This window comes from Triticum aestivum, chromosome 2A, assembly GCF_018294505.1.
Source record: "Triticum aestivum cultivar Chinese Spring chromosome 2A, IWGSC CS RefSeq v2.1, whole genome shotgun sequence".
Lineage (NCBI taxonomy): Eukaryota > Viridiplantae > Streptophyta > Magnoliopsida > Poales > Poaceae > Triticum > Triticum aestivum.
This window is the reverse complement of record NC_057797.1, coordinates 18,463,536-18,483,397: the sequence shown is the minus strand read 5'-3', so window position 1 is coordinate 18,483,397 and position 19,862 is coordinate 18,463,536. Positions and strand designations below refer to the sequence as shown.

Below are 19,862 nucleotides of genomic sequence, written 5' to 3'. Positions count from 1 at the left end.
AGCTAAAAGATGGAGGAGAATCGCTCAACTAGTGAGCATGTACTCAGATTGTCTGGGTACTACAATCGCTTGAATCAAGTGGGAGTTAATCTTCCAGATAAGATAGTGATTGACAGAATTCTCTAGTCACCATCACCAAGTTAGTAGAACTTCTGTTGGGGAACGTAGTAATTTCAAAAATTTTCCTACGCACACGCAAGATCATGGTGATGCATAGCAACGAGATGAGAGTGTTGTCTACGTACCCTCGTAGACCAGCAACGGAAGCGTTGACACAACGTAGAGGAAGTAGTTGTACTTCTTCACGATCCAACCGATCCAAGTACCGAACGTACGGCACCTCCGAGTTCTGCACACGTTCAGCTCGATGACGTCCCTCGAACTCCGATCCAGCCGAGTGTTGAGGGAGAGTTTCGTCAGCACGACGGTGTGGTGACGATGATGATGTTCCACCGACGCAGGGCTTCGCCTAAGCTTCGCAACGGTATAATCGAGGTGTAATTTGGTGGAAGGGGGCACCGCACACGGCTAAGGAAAGATCTCAAGGATCAACTTGTGTGTCATGGGGTGCCCCCTGCCCCTGTATATAAAGGAGGGAAGGGGAGGGGCTGGCCGGCCAGCAAGGGGCGCGCCAGGGGGTCCTACTCCCACTAGGAGTAGGATTCCTCCCCCCCAATCCTAGTCCAACTAGGGTTTGACCAAGGGGGAAGGGAGAGAGAAGGGGGCGCCCCCTTCTCCTAATCCTAATAGGACTAGGGAAGGGGGGAAGGTGCGGCCAGCACTTGGGCCCCTTTCTCTCCTTTCCACTAAGGCCCATCAAGGCCCATTGACCCCCCGGGGGGTTCCGGTAACCCCCCGGTACTCCGGTAAAATTCCCAATTTCTCCCGGAGTGATTCCGGAGTCCAAACATAGGCTTCCAATATATCAATCTTTATGTCTCGACCATTTCGAGACTCCTCGTCACGTCCGTGATCTCATCCGGGACTCCGAACAACCTTCGGTACATCAACATCATAAAACTCATAGTAACTGTCATCGAAACGTTAAGCGTGCGGACCCTACGGGTTCGAGAACTATGTAGACATGATCAAGACACCTCTCTAGTCAATAACCAATAGCGGGACCTGGATGCCCATATTGGCTCCTACATATTCTACGAAGATCTTTATCGGTCAGACCGCATAACAACATACGTTGTTCCCTTTGTCATCGGTATGTTACTTACTCGAGATTCGATCGTCGGTATCCAATACCTAGTTCAATCTCGTTACCAGTAAGTCTCTTTACTCGTTCCGTAATACATCATCTCACAACTAACTCATTAGTTGCAGTGCTTGCAAGGCTTATGTGATGTGCATTACCGAGAGGGCCCAGAGATACCTCTCCAACTATCGGGGTGACAAATCCTAATCTCGAAATACGCCAACCCAACATCTACCTTTGGAGACACCTGTAGTACTCCTTTATAATCACCCAGTTACGTTGTGACGTTTGGTAGTACCCAAAGTGTTCCTCAGGCAAACGGGAGTTGCATAATCTCATAGTCATAGGAACATGTATAAGTTATGAAGAAAAGCACTTAGCAACAAACTATACGATCAGGTGCTATGCTAATGGAATGGGTCATGTCAATCAGATCATTCAACCAATGATGTGACCTCGTTAATCAAATAACAACTCTTTGTCCATGGTTAGGAAACATAACCATCTTTGATTAACGAGCTAGTCAAGTAGAGGCATACTAGTGACACTCTGTTTGTCTATGTATTCACACATGTATTATGTTTCCGGATAATACAATTCTAGCATGAATAATAAACATTTATCATGAAATAAGGAAATAAATAATAACTTTATTATTGCCTCTAGGGCATATTTCCTTCAACTTCGTGATGAACTATAGTATGCAAGGGATGACGAAAACGACTCCCGAGCTTTTCATGATGATGAAATCGATGAAGGTAGAAATCAAGAAAAACATCAAGTGTTGATGGTTAACGAGACCACTAGTTTCAAGAAAAGGGCAAAGGGAAGAAGAGGAACTTCAAGAAGAACGGCAAGCGAGTTGCTGCTCAAGTGAAGAAGCTCAAGTCTGGTCCTAAGCCTGAGACTAAGTGCTTCTACTGCAAAGGGACTGGTCACTGGAAGCGGAACTACCCCAAGTGATTGGCGGATAAGAAGGATGGCAAAGTGAACATAAGTATATTTGATATACATGATTATTGATGTGTACTTTACTAGTGTTTATAGCAACCCCTCAGTATTTGATACTGGTTCAGTTGCTAAGAGTAGTAACTCGAAACGGGAGTTGCAGAATAAACAGAGACTAGTTAAGGGTGAAGTGACGATGTGTGTTGGAAGTGGTTCCAAGATTGATATGATCATCATCACACTCTCCCTATACTTTCGGGATTAGTGTTAAAACTAAATAAGTGTTATTTGGTGTTTGCGTTGAGCATGAATATGATTTGATCATGTTTATTGCAATACAATTATTCATTTAAGTTAGAGAACAATTGTTGTTCTGTTTATATGAATAAAACCTTCTATGGTTATACACACCAACGAAATGGTTCGTTGAATCTCGATCGTAGTGATACACATATTCATAATATTGAAGCCAAAAGGATGCAAAGTTAATAATGATAGTGCAACTTGTTTGTGGCACTACTGTTTAAGTCATATTGGTGTAAAGCGCATAAAGAAACTCCATGCAGATTGAATTTTGGAATCACTTGATTATGAATCACTTGATGCTTGCGAACCATGCCTCATGGGCAAGATGACTAAAACGTCCTTCTCCGAAACAATGGAGCGAGCAACAGATTTGTTGGAAATCATACATACTGATGTATGTGGTCCGATGAATATTAAGGCTCGCGACAAGTATCATTATTTTCTGACCTTCACAGATGATTTGAGCAGATATGGGTATATCTGCTTGATGAAACATAAGTCTGAAACATTTGAAAAGTTCAAAGAATTTCAGAGTGAAGTGGAAAATCATTGTGACAAGAAGATAAGGTTTCTACGATCTGATCGCGGAGACAAATATTTGAGTTACGAGTTTGGTCTTCAATTAAAACAATGTGGAATAGTTTCACAAACTCATGCCACCTGGAACACCACAGCATAATGGTGTGTCCGAACGTCATAACCGTACTTTATTGGATATAGTACAATCTATGATGTTTCTTACCGATTTACCAATATCGTTTTGGGATCATGTATTAGAGACAACTGCATTCACGTTAAAAGGGGCACCATCTAAGTCCGTTGAGACGACACAATATGAACTATGGTTTGGCAAGAAACCAAAGTTGTCGTTTCTTAAAGTTTGGAGTTGCGATGCTTATGTGAAAAGGTTTCATCATGATAAGCTCGAACCAAATCGGAGAAATGCGTCTTCATAGGACACCCAAAGGAGATTGTTGGGTACACCTTCTATCACAGATCCGAAGGCAAAATCGTTGCTAAAGATGGATCCTTTCTAGAGAAGGAGTTTTCTCTCGAAAGAAGTGAGTGGGAGGAAAGTAGAAAACTTGATAAGGTAATTGTACCATCTCCCTTATTGGAAAGTAGTTCATCACAGAAATCTGTTCTTGTGACTACTACACCAATTAGTGAGGAAGCTAATGATGATGATCATGTAACTTCAGATCAAGTTACTACTGAATCTCGTAGGTAAACCAGAGTAAGATCCGCACCAGAGTGGTACGGTAATCCTGCTCTGGAAGTCATGTTACTAGACCATGACGAACTTGCGAACTATGAGGAAGCGATGGTGAGCCCAGATTCCGCAAAATGGCTTGGAAGCCATGAAATCTGAGATGGGATCCATGTATAAGAACAAAGTGTGGACTTTGATTGACTTGCCCGATGATCGGCAAGCCATTGAGATTAAATGGATCTTCAAGAGGAAGACGGACGCTGATAGTAGTGTTACTATCTACAAAGCTGGAATTGTCGCAAAAGGTTTTCGACAAGTTCAAAGTGTTGACTACGATGAGAGTTTCTCACTCGTATCTATGCTTAAGTCTGTCCGACTCATGTTAGCAATTGCCGCATTTTATGAAATCTGGCAAATGGATAACAAAACTGCATTCCTTAATGGATTTTTTAAAGAAGAGTTGTATATGATGCAACCAGAAAGTTTTGTCAATCCTAAAGGTGTTAACAAAATATGCAAGCTCCAGCGATCCATCTATGGACTGGTGCAAGCATCTCGGAGTTGGAATACACGCTTTGATAAGATTGATCAAAGCATATAGTTTTATACAGACTTGCGGTGAAGCCTGTATTTACAAGAAAGTGAGTGGGAGCACTACAACATTTCTGATAAGTATATGTGAGTGACATATTGTTGATCGGAAATAATGTAGAATTATTCTGTAAAGCATAAAGGGGTGTTTGAAAGGAGTTTTTCAAAGAAAGACCTCGGTAAAGCTGCTTACATATTGAGCATCAAGATCTATAGAGATAGATCAAGACGCTTGATAAGTTTTTTCAATGAGTACATACCTTGACTGAAGTAGTTCAAAATGGAACAGTCAAAGAAAGAGTTCTTGCCTGTGTTACAAGGTGTGAAATTGAGTAAGACTCAAAGCCCGACCACGGCAGAAGATAGAAAGAGAATGAAAGGCATTCCCTATGCCTCAGCCATAGGTTCTATAAAGTATGCCATGCTATGTACCAGATCTATTGTATACCCTACACTATGTTTAGCAAGGGAGTACAATAGTGATCTAGGAGTAGATCACTGGACAGCGGTCAAAAATTATCCTTAGTGGAATAAGGATATGTTTCTCGATTATGGACGTGACAGAAAGGTTCGCCGTAAAGGGTTACGTCGATGCAAGTTTTGACACTGATCTGGATGACTCTAAGTCTCGATCTAGATACATATTGAAAGTGGGAGCAATTAGCTAGAGTAGCTCTGTGCGGAGCATTGTAGACATAGAATTCGCAAAATACTTACGGATCTGTATGTGACAGACCCGTTGACTAAGATTCTCTCAGAAGCAAAACATGATCACACCTTAGTACTCTTTGGGTGTTAATCACATAGCGATGTGAACTAGATTACTGAATCTAGTTAACCCTTTGGGTGTTGGTCACATGTCGATGTGAACTATGGGTGTTAATCACATGATGATGTGAACTATCGATGTTAATCACATGGTGATGTGATCTAGATTATTGACTCTAGTGCAAGTGGGAGACTGAAGGAAATATGCCCTAGAGGCAATAATGAAGTTATTATTTATTTCCTTATTTCATGATAAATGTTTATTATTCATGCTAGAATTGTATTAACCAGAAACATAATACATGTGTGAATACATAGACAAACAGAGTGTCACTAGTATGCCTCTACTTGACTAGCTCGTTAATCAAAGATGGTTATGTTTCCTAACCATGGACAAAGGAGCTGTCATTTGATTAACGAGGTCACATCATTGGTTGAATGATCTGATTGACATGACCCATTCCATTAGCTTAGCACACGATCGTTTAGTATGTTTCTATTGCTTTCTTCATGACTTATACATGTTCCTTTGACTATGAGATTATGCAACTCCCGTTTGCCGAAGGAACACTTTGGGTGCTACCAAACGTCACAACGTAACTGGGTGATTATAAAGGAGTACTACAGGTGTCTCCAAAGGTAGATGTTGGGTTGGCGTATTTCGAGATTAGGATTTGTCACTCCGATTGTCGGAGAGGTATCTCTGGGCCCTCTCGGTAATGCACATCACATAAGCCTTGCAAGCACTGCAACTAATGTGTTAGTTGTGAGATGATGTATTACGGAACGAGTAAAGAGACTTACCGGTAACGAGATTGAACTAGGTATTGGATACCGACGATCGAATCTCGGGTAAGTAACATACCGATGACAAAGGGAACAAACGTATGTTGTTATGCGGTCTGACCGATAAAGATCTTCGTAGAATATGTAGGAGCCAATATGGGCATCCAGGTCCCGCTATTGGTTATTGACCGGAGACGTGTCTCGGTCATGTCTACATTGTTCTCGAACCATAGGGTCCGCACGCTTAAGGTTTCGATGACGGTTATATTATGAGTTTGTGTATTTTGATGTACCGAAGGAGTTCGGAGTCCCGGATGAGATCGGGGACATGACGAGGAGTCTCGAAATGGTCGAGATGTAAAGATCGGTATATTGGACGACTATATTCGGACATCGGAAAGGTTCTGAGTGGTTCGGGTATTTTCGGAGGTACCAGGGAGTTACGGGAATACGGGGAAAAGTATTGGGCCTTAGTGGGAAGGAGTCAGGAGGTGGCGCGCGCCCCTTCCAAGCCCAGTCCGAATTGGACAAGGGGTTTGGGGGCGCAGCCCCCTCTCCCTTCCTTCCCCTCTTTCCCCCCTTGACCTAGTTGGACTAGGAAAGGTGGAATCCTACTCCCGGTGGGAGTAGGACTCCCCTTGGCGCGCCCAAACAAGGCCGACCGCCCCCTCCCCCTTGCTCCTTTATATACGGGGGCAAGGGGGCACCCCATGACACACAAGTTGATCCTTGAGATCTCTCCTTAGCCGTGTGCGGTGCCTCCTTCCACCATATTCCACCTCGGTCATATCGTTGCGGTGCTTAGGCGAAGCCCTGCGATAGTAGAACATCAAGATCGTCACCACGCCGTCGTGCTGACGGAACTCTCTCCTCGGAGCTTTGCTGGATCGGAGCCCGAGGAGCGTCACCGAGCTGTACGTGTGCCAAGAACTCGGGGGCGCCGGAGTAACGGCGCCGGGATCGGTTGGATCGCGAGGAGAACGTATGACTACTTCCTCTACGTTGTGATCGCTTCCGCTTCAGGTCTACAAGGGTATGTAGACAACACTCTCCCCCTCGTTGCTATGCATCACCATGATCTTGCGTGTGCGTAGGAAATTTTTTGAAATTACTACGTTCCCCAACAACCTCAGCTACGATCTTGTGCCCATGGCAGGATCTGGTAGATAGTCAGGCTTCTCAGCCTTTTTCATTTGTAGATGTCTGTACTCAGACATGTTAAGCTTCCGCATGTGCTTTGACTTGTATGCTCTGAATGTTGGGTCATGAGACCATGCTTGTAATATCTGGCTCTTCCGAGCCTAATGAATAAATACTTGAGTCGTAGAGTCTTGTTGTGATGCCATGTTGTATTTACACATATCGAGCATATTGTGTGTATGATTGAAATGCTTGGTATGTGTGGGATCCGACTATCTAGTTGTTTATCCTTGGCAGCCTTTCATATGGGGAAATGTAAGTCTAGTGCTTTTGAGCGATAGTAGTCCGCTACAGCCCGGTTCACCGGAGTCCTGCTAGCCCAGCACTACTGCTCGGAACACTTGACTAGCCGGCATGTGTTTCACGTCGTTCCTGTGTCTGTCCCTTGGGGGAAATGTCACGCGCTGTTATCCGGAGTCCTGCCTAGCCTGCTACAGCCCGGGTTACCGGAGTCCTGTTAGCCCAGCGCTACAGCCCGGATAAATACGTTGATGACCGACATGCTCGATGTGATTCATGTATGCCTGTCCTCATGGGTTAGCGCCGCTTTGGGTTCACGACTAGCCATGTCGGCCCGGGTTCTCTGTCATATGGATGCTAGCGACACTATCATATACGTGAGCCAAAAGGCGCAAACGGTCCCGGGCCAGGTAAGGTGGCACCCGTGGGAGTACCGTGCGTGAGGCCGCAAAGTGATATGATGTGTTACATGCTGGATCGATGTGACTTAGGATCGGGGTCCTGACACTGGGAGACTCCACTGTGGATTTTGGCGGCTTTCACTTCAGTCCATTGTCTTTGATGATGTGATGCAATCTATGGACTGTGGCTTGACGCACAGGGTTGTTGGTGTAGAATTGTGGTGGGATTTCAAGCCTAACACACTTGTAATTGCTAGGATCACGGAAAAGTGATGGAGACAACACATGATTGATTTCAATCGCAACCACAGCCCCCCACATCTCTGCAGCAACCGTTCCACTCATCGCCTGGGCCTCCTCCTATTGGAGTGACGGGTAGATGCCAAGGGTTCGTGGTGGGAATGAGCGGTGCGCCTCCTAGATCCGCCAGACAACAAAGGGTGCCCCCGTGACGGCGGATGAGCCGCGCGTGCAAGGCTCCGGCGCAATCACCCAAAGAGGAATGTGCAGTGGTGAGATGTAGTGAGGACGTGTGATGGGAAATGGAGACGACAGACGAGGAGGGAGCGTCGGCCAGTGGGTGGAGGAAGTAGGCTGCGTTGCGGTTCGTTCAACCAGCACCTCCCCTCCGCGAAGGCGTGCGTGCTGCCGATGTGGCGGGTGAACGTGCGCCAAGATTCGTGTTTTTGATCCATCGGCCATAGGTTAGTTCGTTGGGAATGTCAAAAGAAAACTGACGTTCTGCAGATAACATTTTCGTTTCTTTTTTTGTTACCTGCGGAACAGACCGAAGAGGAAGCTTCCAACTCTCAGCTATGGCGTCGGCCGGCGGCAGCCTGCTGGTCCTCCCGGCCGTCCTCCACCTCCGCCGGTCAGACGCCGACTTCACCGCCGCGCTGCGCGAGCGGTTCCGCGTCCTCGACTTCTTCGCCTCCGGCCAGCCCCTCCCGGCGTTCCTCGCCGCGGCCGCGGCCGCGCCGGAGCCCCCGCGCGCCGCGGTCGTCGTGGGCGGCGGCTCCGTGCGCGTGGACGCCTCGTTCCTCGACGCCGTCCCGTCCCTCCGCTGCGTCGTCAGCACGGGGGCCGGCGTCGACCACATCGACCTCGACGAGTGCGCGCGCCGCGGCGTCGCCGTCGCCAACTCCGGGGAGGTCTACTCCACCGACGTCGCCGACTACGCCGTCGGCTTGCTGCTCGACGTGCTCCGGCGCGTGTCGGCGGCGGAGCGGTACGTCCGGCGCGGGTCCTGGCCGGCGCAGGGCGACTATCCCCTCGGATCCAAGGTCCAGTTCTTGACTTCTTGGCCTGTTGAGCTTAGGCATACCTTGACACTATTTTGTTTCTGATTCCTCCAAATGTTCTTAGGCAAAACTATCTTGGTAGAAATTAACCTGTCTGAGAGGAATTCAGAGATAATATAGTGTCAATGATTTGGATTGAATTCAGATTCTCAAATGTGGCAAATTAACCTCCTTTGCCAGTTGCTGAAGGAGAAGGATGAACAAAGCTTTAACCTTGTGGAGTTTACATCTGGGTGAGCAAATTAAAACAAGCATTATATTGTGGCTGAGCAGACCGTCCACAAACTGAACTAGGGGTTGACAATGGGCATTTGTTGTTACTCATCTCAGATCCACTTCCATTTTGTCACTTTCTGAAGGTTAATATCAACATCACAAACCCAACAGTTAGCTATCCTGTTGACATCCTAATATTTCCAATACGAAATCAACCCAAATCCATTGCATAGGTCTGTAACACATCATCATCATCGGTCCAAACCGCTGCAGAGTCTGAACTGAATATTTCAGAAGGCGTCGGCAGCAGCACCCTTGCTGCTTAACCGCTTCTATGACTCTACTCCCTCCGTAAATAAATATAAGAACATTTAGAACACTAAAGTAGTGATCTAAACGCTCTTATATTTCTTTACAGAGGGAGTACACATTAGGAAACTCAGGGTGGAAATCAAGGGCGATTACAATGTAATGCGAGAGAGAAAGAGGGAATGCCTCTCTAGTCTTAATTAGCAATATAATGCTACAAGCGTCATATGAGTATATATCGATTAGACATTGGAGTACGAATTACACAAACTCCTTGTCATATATCCAGGCACTGAATTAGCCAGCATATTCATCCTGTTATGAATTGAAGGTTGCATTCTTCTGTATGTTCTCTGCTCGGTTGATCTCATTTCCTTATTTTTTTTGTAGCCTAAGTCCTACTAGTGTGCAACACTGCTACTGCTACTGCTTCCGCCAGCTCCATATTGACTTATGTTTTAGTGATTGCGTCCACTATCCGTGCACTTCTTTGTACTCTCCTCATTCAGTAATTGGCACCATGTATGTCTATGGCTCGAAGGCATGTTTTTCCCTTTTCTTATTCCTTTTTTGGCACTAATAAAAACTAAAACAATATTTTTTGTGTTATTTTGATGATATCAGCTTGGTGGCAAGCGTGTTGGCATCATCGGCTTGGGGAACATCGGCTCACGGATTGCAAAGAGGCTTGAAGCTTTCGGCTGCATCATCCACTACAACTCGAGGAAACCAAAGGATTCAATATCTTACAAGTACTTCGGAAATGTTCACGATCTTGCTGCTGAATCCGACGTGCTCATTGTCGCATGTGCACTAAACAAGGCGACGCGGCACATCGTGAACAAGGATGTGCTGGAGGCCCTAGGAAAGGGCGGTGTGGTCATCAACATCGGCCGAGGAGCAAACATCGACGAGGCGGAACTGGTCATTGCACTCAGGGAGGGAAAGATTGCAGGCGCGGGCTTTGACGTCTTCGAGCACGAGCCCAAGGTGCCAGCAGAGCTGTTCTCCATGGACAATGTGGTCCTGTCACATCACGTGGCGGTGTTTACGGAGGAGTCCAGGTCGGACCTGCGCGCACACACCGTGGGCAACCTTGAAGCCTTCTTCTCCGGTCAGCCGTTGCTCACTCCAGTGGATGCTGATTCTCTAGTGCAGTGAACGCAGATCACTCATATCAGATATATTCAAAGTGATGTAGTACAGATTGCCACAAGTCCCTGTATAAACAAAACACGTAAATCAGGGAGAAGATATTCCATGGAAAAGTACAAATGATTCAGCACCAGGAAACTAAGCAAAGACCATACAAGTCTTTGAATTTGCTAATACTCCCTCTGGTCACCAATATAGGACGTTTTAGATTGACCATACAAGTCTCTAAAACGTCTTGTATTTATTAACAGAGGAAGTAGTATATATAAAGATTAATAACCCCCCCCCCCCCCCCCCTCCAACACACACACACACAGATGCTACTACTTGTATATCTCATCTTTCTCTCTAGATCTCTTTTCTTGAATAGTAATAAAAATTATATATTGGGTTGCTTGTGTTGATTGCGGTGTCCCATTTCCTAAATAAACTTTGACATATCCTGTGTTTTATAACCAAAATCATATGTTGCATTTGGCTCATAATGTATTTTATAACCTTCATTTGTTTTTGTTAGTTTCTGAGTTGTGACTAAAATATGCCTAGCATAAATATATGATACATCCGTAAAACATTTTATGAAAAAATATTTTTTTAAATGTTTAAATCCTTGTTTTTAACAAAAGTATAACACTTTCAGCATTGTGGCGTGCTGGTGGTGGTGCTGCTAGCGGACCAATATATAATTTTGTTAAAAATTGGGGTCCCTGTGTCCCTAGGGTAATAAGAGCATCTCTAGTAGAACCCTCAAACCCTTAAATGTAAAATCAGTTTTAAGGGTTGAGAATTGCCCAGTTTTGACACTTTTACGGGTTGAAAAACAGAGGCAAAGACTAGAACCTTCAAACCAAACCCTTATATCGGAATATTCCGTTCTAAGGGTTGGGTTTGAGGGTTCTAGTCTTTGACCCAACCCCAACCCTTAAAACTGTCATTTCATATATCACACATTTCATCACATTTCATCATATGACATATCACAAATTCAATCACATTTGACATAAAACAATAATCATTCTAGTTATTATTACAGCACCGAATAAAACAATAATCATTCAAATTATTACAACAATTGTTCGAATCAAATAGGACATAGAAAAGTAAAACAAAGATACATCATGGGCCAGTACGCCGTCCATCCAACTGCCAGTGGTGCTCAACTAGATCATCTCGGAGACGACCATGAGTGCTTGCATCCTCAATCTCACGATGTGCTTCAAGAAAGGCGTGTATGCGAGAAGGGTTTCTTTCCGGTTGCACACGCGTACCAACATTGTCATAGAAACAAGGGAGGTTTAACCCTCTCTCATCCTCTAGGATCATGTTGTGTAGAATCACACAACATTTCATGATGTTCACCAAGGTTTTCTTGTCCCAAAACCGAGCTGGACCCCGAACTATGGCAAACCTTGCTTGTAAAACACCAAAAGCTCTCTCAATATCTTTGCGGGCTGCCTCTTGTGCCTTGGTGAAATGAGCCTCTTTTCTTGTTAAGTGCACCAAATTTTTCTCCTTGATGGACTTCACAAGAGTTGCCCATTCGGGATAAATGCCATCGGTGAGATAGTATCCCATTGAATACTCATTGTTCATGATTTTGTAGTTGCAAGCTGGAGCATCCCCAGAAATTAATCTTTTGAACAATGGAGATCTATTGAGGACATTGATATCATTGAGTGTTCCCGGCAACCCAAAGAATGCATGCCAAATCCATGTGTCCTCCGATGCTACGGCCTCAAGCACAATGGTAGCATCACGGCTTTTACCGCAATACATTCCATGCCATGCCTTTGGGCAATTTTTCCACCGCCAATGCATGCAATCAAGACTACCAAGCATCCCCGGCCATCCCCTTTTTTCATTCATTTCCATTAATCTCTTTGTATCTTCCTCGTTTGGTGCCCGAAGATACTTCTCACCATACAACCGGATGACCAACTTGGCAAACCTACGGACGGACTCCGTGGTTGTATCTTCCCCAATGCGAAGATACTCGTCGGTATAATCCGCGGGTATGCCATAAGCGAGTACCCGCATTGCCGCCGATATCTTTTGATATGCACTAAACCCCATGATACCGGCGGCGGATCTACGACGCGTAAAGTAATAGGAGGCAGCCTCACAATCGTTGACAATCTTCACAAACAAACTACGACGCATTCGGTACCTTCTGCGAAAGAGACGAGCAGGGTATGTAGGTACCTCCGCGAAGTAGTCTTGCATCAAATGCTCGTGTCCGAGAGCACGGTTCCGGTAGATGGTGAGTCGCCCCATCGTCGACCCTCTCCTCTGATCCATAAGTTTCACGCGATCTTCAAACGCTTGCACATCGACGAGGAGGCTCATCATCTCAACGTCGTCGTCTTGCAACAACTCGTCAATGTCCGAATCGTCGGATGACGACCAATCCGACGCATCGGACAACGAATCCATGTCGACGTTGTTCAACACCATCTACAATGTGAGTGCCAAAATGTAAAAATGAAGCAAAAAGCAAAAATGTAAAAATGTAAGAAAAAAGCTAAAATGAAAACCTGGGCGGGGCGGCGGAGGGCCGGCTTCGCGGCGGCGCTGGGAGGGGCGGCCGGGGCGGGGCGGCAGCGCTCAGAGGGGCGGGGCGGCGGGCGGGGCGGGCGGAGGCGGGCGGGGCGGGGCGGGGGCGGGCGGAGGCGGGCGGGGCGGGGCGAGGCGGGCGGGCGGGGGCGGGCGGAGGCGGGCGGGGGCGGCGGCCGGGGGCGGGCGGAGGCGGGCGGGGCGGCGGGCGGAGGCGGCGGGCGGGGCGGGCGGGAGCGGCGGAGGGCGGGCCGGGCGGGCGGAGGGCGGCCGGCGCGGCGGCGGAGGGCGGCCGGGGCGGGCGGAGGCGGCGGCGGGCGGGCCGGCGGCGGCGGATCGAGGGCGGGCGGGCGGAGGGCGGGAGGAAAATCCTTCCCGCGCTCGGAGGGAAATGGAGTGCAGGTCGGGGGGAGAAACTCCCCCAACCCTCACTTCTACAGGCTGCTGTTGCGTTTGAGGGTTGGACCTCTAAAAAAATTTACGGGTTTAAGGTTTTAAGGGTTCTAGTCTACGACGTTTTTCGAACGAAAACTGTAAAAAAGCGGTTATTTTTAAGGGTTTGGGGGTTTGAGGGCTCTACTAAACTTGCTCTAAATCCGGCTCATCTGGTGGTGCTGCTGCTAGCGGACCAATATATAATTTTGTTAAAAATTGGGGTCCCGGTGTCCCTGGGGTAATAAATCCAGCTCATCTGGTGGTGCTGCTAGCGGCGAGCATGGGCATTGCCAGTGGCGGGGACTCCATCGACCAGCATCGGTGGCGTTCAAGGTGGCAATGTGGTGTGCCCTTATGGGATTTCCATGTTCCTATAAACTGGTACTCCCTCCGTTTTTATTTAGTTCGCATATTAGTTTTGGTCAAAGTCAAGCTTTACAAACTTTGACCAAGCTTATAAACAAAAATATTAAAATATACAATAACAAATCAACAACATTAGATTTATTATTGAATGTACTTTCACATTGTATAGACTTATTATAATAAATGTCTATATTGTTTTCTATAAACTTGATCAAACTTTACGAAGTTTGACTTCAGTCAACTCTAATACGCAGAGTAAATAAAAACGGAGGGAGTACAAAACTCAACTGACAAAAGAGAGTTGTGACTCTTCGAGGGCGAGGATTTCTCGCTCAAAAATATGTAAATGCCAATTGGGGGGTGAATTGGTGGACTCATGATCAGGCAAAGGATGAAGGTTAGGTGGTTGCTGCTCAAGCAGCAGATTCTAAACCCCGCCTGGTTCTGCCCCTTCGCAGTGAAGCACTGTCATTTCAGAAATAATTGTAGGATAAGTTTTGCAAATTGCTTCTGGTTCATTGCTCAAGGAGAACAATGGTAGAGTGATATGTTACCAAGTATCAACACAAGAAAAAAAAAAGCAGTATTAATGGATTCTTGCCATCACTGAGAGCTAACTGAGCTGTAGGCCTTCAAGGTAAGGGGTGGACCAAGATTGTATACCCAACAGCTGCATGGGATCTAAAGGGCTTGGTTGGAAAGTAAGGATAGGATGATTGGTGGTTGGATAGGGGTCTTTCCCGCATGATAGGGCATGATAGGCCTGACTCTTCCCGTCTGATAGATACCCACTTCCTGTCTACCCTCATCCTACATACTGCCTTTGCCATAAGGTTCATGCTTGAAGACAGGCAATTGGCATCTTAAATTTTGACATCACGGAGAGCGTAGATACCCAGAGTTCTCGGTCTATATAGGCTTTAAGAAAAAAGAAAAAGGATAAGTAAGCTCAAGCATTTTGTGCTAAAGGATGCTCCTGCCAATCAAAATTATTTTGTGCAAATGTTATTTTTTTTGAAAAAAGTGTTTCCATTGTCACACCCGAATGATACACACAATTTTTTAGAAAAAGCTCAAGCATTTTGACCTGTGCAAAAAAAAAACAACAATGTTACACTTATTTTTGGCTTTTTCATCGACGAAGCGGTACTACCTCGTTTCGCATAAAAATTGCCAACCATGCTTGTAACACTAACAAGAACATCCACAAGAGAAATCAGAATTTTTTTAATTCTGTTAGTATTTATTTTACATATATTGTTTATCAGAGAGCATATGCACCGGTGGCCCAAAACGGTCATCCGGCAACTAAGCCGTATCACACACAGTTGCTTATAAAGGATATAAACAAAGCTTAGCCTTTGTGGAGTGTAGTTAAAAGTTTTGAACTCTTTTTTTTTTTTTGAGAGAAATGAAAGTTTTGAAGTTTAGTACTAGGTCGTATTACTCGCAAAAAAAAAAAAGTTTAGTAGGTCTTGAAAAAGAAAGATAAACAGAAAAGGAGTGACCGAGTGAGGTGCCCACCGTGGCTTTGCTATCAGTGGTTGCAGCTCTCAAGCTCGCAACCATGGCGGCAGCCGGCGGCAAGCCGCACGTCCTGCTGCTCCGCCCCGTGGACGCGCCCTTCGCCGCCGCGCTGCGCGACCGCTTCCGCGTCCTCGACCTGCACGCGCCGGGCCAGGCCCTCCCGGCCCTGGCCTTCGTCGCCGCGTCCGCCGCCGTGCCGGAGCCCCCGCGCGCCACGGTCATCTCGGGCGGCGTGCGCGTGGACGCCGCGTTCCTCGACGCCGCCCCCTCCCTCCGCTGCGTCGTCAGCACGGCCGCCGGGCTCGACCACATCGACCTGGCCGAGTGCGCGCGCCGCGGCGTCGCCGTCGCCAACTCCGGGGAGGTCTACTCCGCCGACGTCGCCGACTACGCCGTCGGCCTGCTGCTCGACGTGCTCCGGCGCGTGTCGGCGTCCGAGCGGTACGTCCGGCGCGGGTCCTGGCCGGCGCAGGGGGATTATCCTCTTGGATCTAAGGTCCGGTTCTTTGCTTACTACTGTATAAATTTCTCCGCTGTTAATAATCTCCAGCAGCAACCAATCCAAATTCATTTCTTCGTGCAATCGCATAGCAGATCTGTGCTCCATATTGTCATCATCAGTACGCAAACCAACATGCTAAATGATGGCAGTTAACTTGCAAAATGTGGCAAATGCAGTTGTTGCAGACAGTAATTTGAATGGTTTCAGAAGGCGTTTGGAAGCAGCATCCTTGCTCTTCTTAACCGCTTCTATGATTGCCGGCAGATAGAGGAAGGGTTAGGAAGAAGAAGGATGCACACTTTCGTCCTCAGTGCATAACAGAGAATATTTATCATCTAAAGATCAGCGTTTTAAAAGATTCTCTCTAGTTAAGATTCTGTTATGGATCAGCAACCACAAGAATACATGAATTTCACGAGGTACTTAAATTTTCCACATGGAAGTCCCCCGTTGGGAGGAAATTCCACCAAAATTAACAATGTTATAAAAGGACCGGGCAAGGAAGATATCAGCAGGTTCATATAACCAAATCGGCTTATCTGACATATCGGGCAGGGTAATGTTCTGTACTCCACATGCTCACTAGTCTCTCATCAACACATCTACAATACAATTTCAAATTCACAGCATCCCATGCCTGGGCCAAAGAATTGTTTACCTTTTCTTATTATTACTATTCTGTATCATCTGTACCAATTGATGTGCGGCACTGCTACCGCTGCTCCATAATTCCATACGTTTTAGTGATTGCATCCAGAATTTGCGCACATCTTCACACTCTCATCAGTCATTCAGTATTGACGTGTTTGGCTATGGCGCAAAGGCATGTTTTTCCTATTCCTTTGGCACTAATAAAAAAATTAAATAATATTGTTTGTGTTATTTTGCTGGTCTCAGCTTGGTGGCAAGCGTGTTGGCATCATTGGCTTGGGGAACATCGGCTCACGGATTGCAAAGAGGCTTGAAGCTTTCGGCTGCGTCATCCACTACAACTCGAGAAAACCAAAGGATTCAGTCTCTTACAAATACTTCCCAAATGTCCATGATCTTGCTGCTGAATCTGACGTGCTCGTTGTCGCATGCGCACTGAACAAGGCGACACGGCACATTGTGAACAAGGATGTGCTGGAGGCCCTAGGAAAGGACGGTGTGGTCATCAACATCGGCCGAGGAGCAAACATCGACGAGGCAGAACTGGTCATTGCACTCAGGGAGGGGAAGATAGCGGGCGCGGGCCTTGACGTCTTTGAGCACGAGCCAAAGGTGCCGGCAGAGCTGTTCTCCATGGAGAATGTGGTTCTGTCACGCCACGTGGCGGTGTTGACGGAGGAGTCCAGGTCGGACCTGCGAGCGCACACCATTGGCAACCTTGAAGCCTTCTTCTCCGGTCAGCCATTGCTCACTCCAGTGCATGTTGAATCTCTAGCGCAGTGAGCGCAAGTTAGCAAAACTGCACCACAACTTTTGTTGGGTGCGGAGTATGTGCAGATGTGTGACACCTAACGGTGCCTGCTGCTCCATTTACACGGAGACGCATTGCAGGAGCTGAGATACCAGTGAGGTCTCTGCTCACCATGAAAAAAGAGAAGTTCAGAACATAGATGAACATGCAAGGCAAACCACTGCAGAAATCAGAAATAGTGCCAACAAAAGTAATGGAGTTGCTTCTTCTAGTACTACTCTCTGTTTGGCCTTCTGTTGCCGTTGTACACTTTTTTTCACGTGAACATTCAGAACACAAGAAGGAAATTTGTGCAGCATTCCGCTGGCTGGTGAAGTCATGAGCATATTATTGCTGCAGATTGCACTTCATTCAGGCCGATTAATCACAAGAGCACCACGGTGGATGACGGCAGACCAATTTTATACAATCAATCAATGATTTTCTTGTTTCAGAGCTGCGCGGGGCTGAGCAATGGCTCCCCTGCGAAGAAGGCTTCGAGGTTTGCGGCGACAAGCTCGATCGTGTCGCGGATGGACTCCGGCGTGGCCACACCTAGGACGTTGATAGGCTCTCTCTCAAGGTGCGATTGCATGACAAGAGTGGAGTATATCTTATTGTTTCTTTTCCATAAAATATCTCACTATTTTAGCCTATTTATTACTCCCTCTATAAACAAATATAAGAGCGTTTAGATCACTAAAGTAGTGTTCTAAACGCTCTTATATTTCTTTACGGAGGGAGTACTGATTCTTCGTCAAATGTGGCAAAGAAATGCCATCAGGTGTGTTTTCACAGAGGTCGCCATCACATGCCAACGCCAACACACGCGTAGCGCCGCCGCCAACACTTCTAGTACAAACCACATACGGTAGAATACAATGCAAACTTAACAGTGGTAGATTTTTTTTCATGGCCAAGATAAATGGAGAACGAGTGATCATGCGCTGGCCTATGAGCATGATCATTCTCTCTTTATAATCGAAGAGCATGATCATTCTCTCTTTATAATCGAAGAGCATGATCATTCTTTATAATCGGTGAGCACGATGGCGCTCGCCGTGTTCTCGACTGGCGAAATTGCAGGTTTGTATGGTGCTTGATTCTTTTGGGCCTCACCGTGGTCTGTGATAGGCTCTCAAATTTGATTGTTTGACAAAACTGGAGTATATCTTATTATTTCCATTTGGTGCCGTTACTCAACGGTTTTCTTGTTGAGGTCTATTCCGTAGGGTTAGTCAAATTGGATCAATGTTTGATTCCTAGGTTTCATCATAAACGTAATTGGTTACTTTCAATCATGTGAATCAATAGTTCATACTATATACCACAACGATCTCAACAACAACACAGGGTATATGTAGCACAGAGGAAAGAAAAGCGCCTACTCTTCTAGTATTACAAACCTCATACAGCAGAATACAGTGCAAACTTAGGCAGTAGTAGATTATTTCAGGACGAAGATAAATGGAGAATGAATGATCATGCACTGGCCTAGGCAGTGATGGGGACGCTATGGAGGACGACCGTTACTACCACGCACGACTGGGCCGGCCCACCAGGCGCTAGGCCACTTGCCATTCAAAGGAAGACCTAAAAATCGTGGAAAAAAGGGCAAGTTCGCTCGTTACCTCGTCCTTCCGACTACACAGTCTGCCAATCCACTACGCTGCCCATTGGTGTTTAAAATAGCACAAAGTATATATAAGAACACACTAGGCTGGTGCTGAAAACCAATCCATCGACCCATCAATCTCTCAAGAAGTAGTTCGTTTTATTCGCACCCGATCTAGCGACCTCTCGAATAATAAAGCTTGTAAAAAAACATGGTCGACCAACTAGACAGTACATGTTTTTTATAGTTAGATGAAGGGAAATAGCCTTTATGACTTCAACTTTCAAAAACGGAAACAACTTGGCATGATACCTTTAATTGGTCATATAAGCTCATGGAAAAAATTGGTGTCATTTGACGATGCCAAAAAATGTGCTCCCAAACGGAGACCTCTGTCCTACCCGAACGCACTCCATTGAACATGATATTTTTTTGGGACATTCATGGAATGACCTCAACTTTTTTCCAGTAGGTGGGCATGCCGAAGGTAGGCATCTGTGCTAGGTTTGAAGAAAAAAGTATTTTAAATCATAATTTATGTAGTTACGTAAAACCGTTATTTAAATTTTCCCTATTTTTACGAGCAACAATGGGCTGGCCTAGTCGGTCAGCCTCCTGTGAAAAAGTATTTAATTCGTGAACATTTTTTCAAATCAATGAACTTTTCAATTTTGCAATTTTTTATCAAATTCGTGAATTTTTCAAATTGATTAACTAATTTCAGTTTCGCGAACCTTTTCATCCTTGGAGCTAGGGCTAGGCATAAAAATTTAATATGCGTCTGA

The 19,862-nt window shown here is 46.1% G+C and overlaps 2 protein-coding genes across 2 annotated transcripts; both read left to right on the top strand.

Annotated features, from left to right (window-relative positions):
- Positions 1-8,403: 8,403 nt before the first annotated feature.
- On the top strand, positions 8,404-10,771 carry LOC123187053 (glyoxylate/hydroxypyruvate reductase HPR3). The gene is made up of 2 exons (XM_044598814.1): positions 8,404-8,940; positions 10,108-10,771. The coding sequence occupies exons 1-2, from the start codon at positions 8,473-8,475 to the stop codon at positions 10,642-10,644; spliced, it is 1,005 nt and encodes a 334-aa protein (XP_044454749.1). The 5' UTR covers positions 8,404-8,472; the 3' UTR covers positions 10,645-10,771.
- A 4,720-nt stretch (positions 10,772-15,491) lies between these two features.
- LOC123187051 (glyoxylate/hydroxypyruvate reductase HPR3) lies at positions 15,492-17,781 on the top strand. Its single transcript, XM_044598813.1, has 2 exons — positions 15,492-16,015; positions 16,919-17,781. Exons 1-2 carry the CDS (start codon positions 15,560-15,562, stop codon positions 17,453-17,455), a joined length of 993 nt encoding a protein of 330 aa, XP_044454748.1. The 5' UTR covers positions 15,492-15,559; the 3' UTR covers positions 17,456-17,781.
- The last annotated feature ends 2,081 nt before the right edge of the window (positions 17,782-19,862 follow it).

What these genes read in the sequence shown, in the direction of transcription:
- LOC123187051 (XM_044598813.1), top strand. Translation starts at nt 15,560, where the DNA reads ATGGCGGCAGCCGGCGGCAAGCCGCACGTCCTGCTGCTCCGCCCCGTG. An exon ending in ATTATCCTCTTGGATCTAAG is followed by an intron (nt 16,016 to 16,918) that starts GTCCGGTTCTTT and finishes TGCTGGTCTCAG; the next exon opens with CTTGGTGGCAAGCGTGTTGG.
- LOC123187053 (XM_044598814.1), top strand. Translation starts at nt 8,473, where the DNA reads ATGGCGTCGGCCGGCGGCAGCCTGCTGGTCCTCCCGGCCGTCCTCCAC. An exon ending in ACTATCCCCTCGGATCCAAG is followed by an intron (nt 8,941 to 10,107) that starts GTCCAGTTCTTG and finishes TGATGATATCAG; the next exon opens with CTTGGTGGCAAGCGTGTTGG.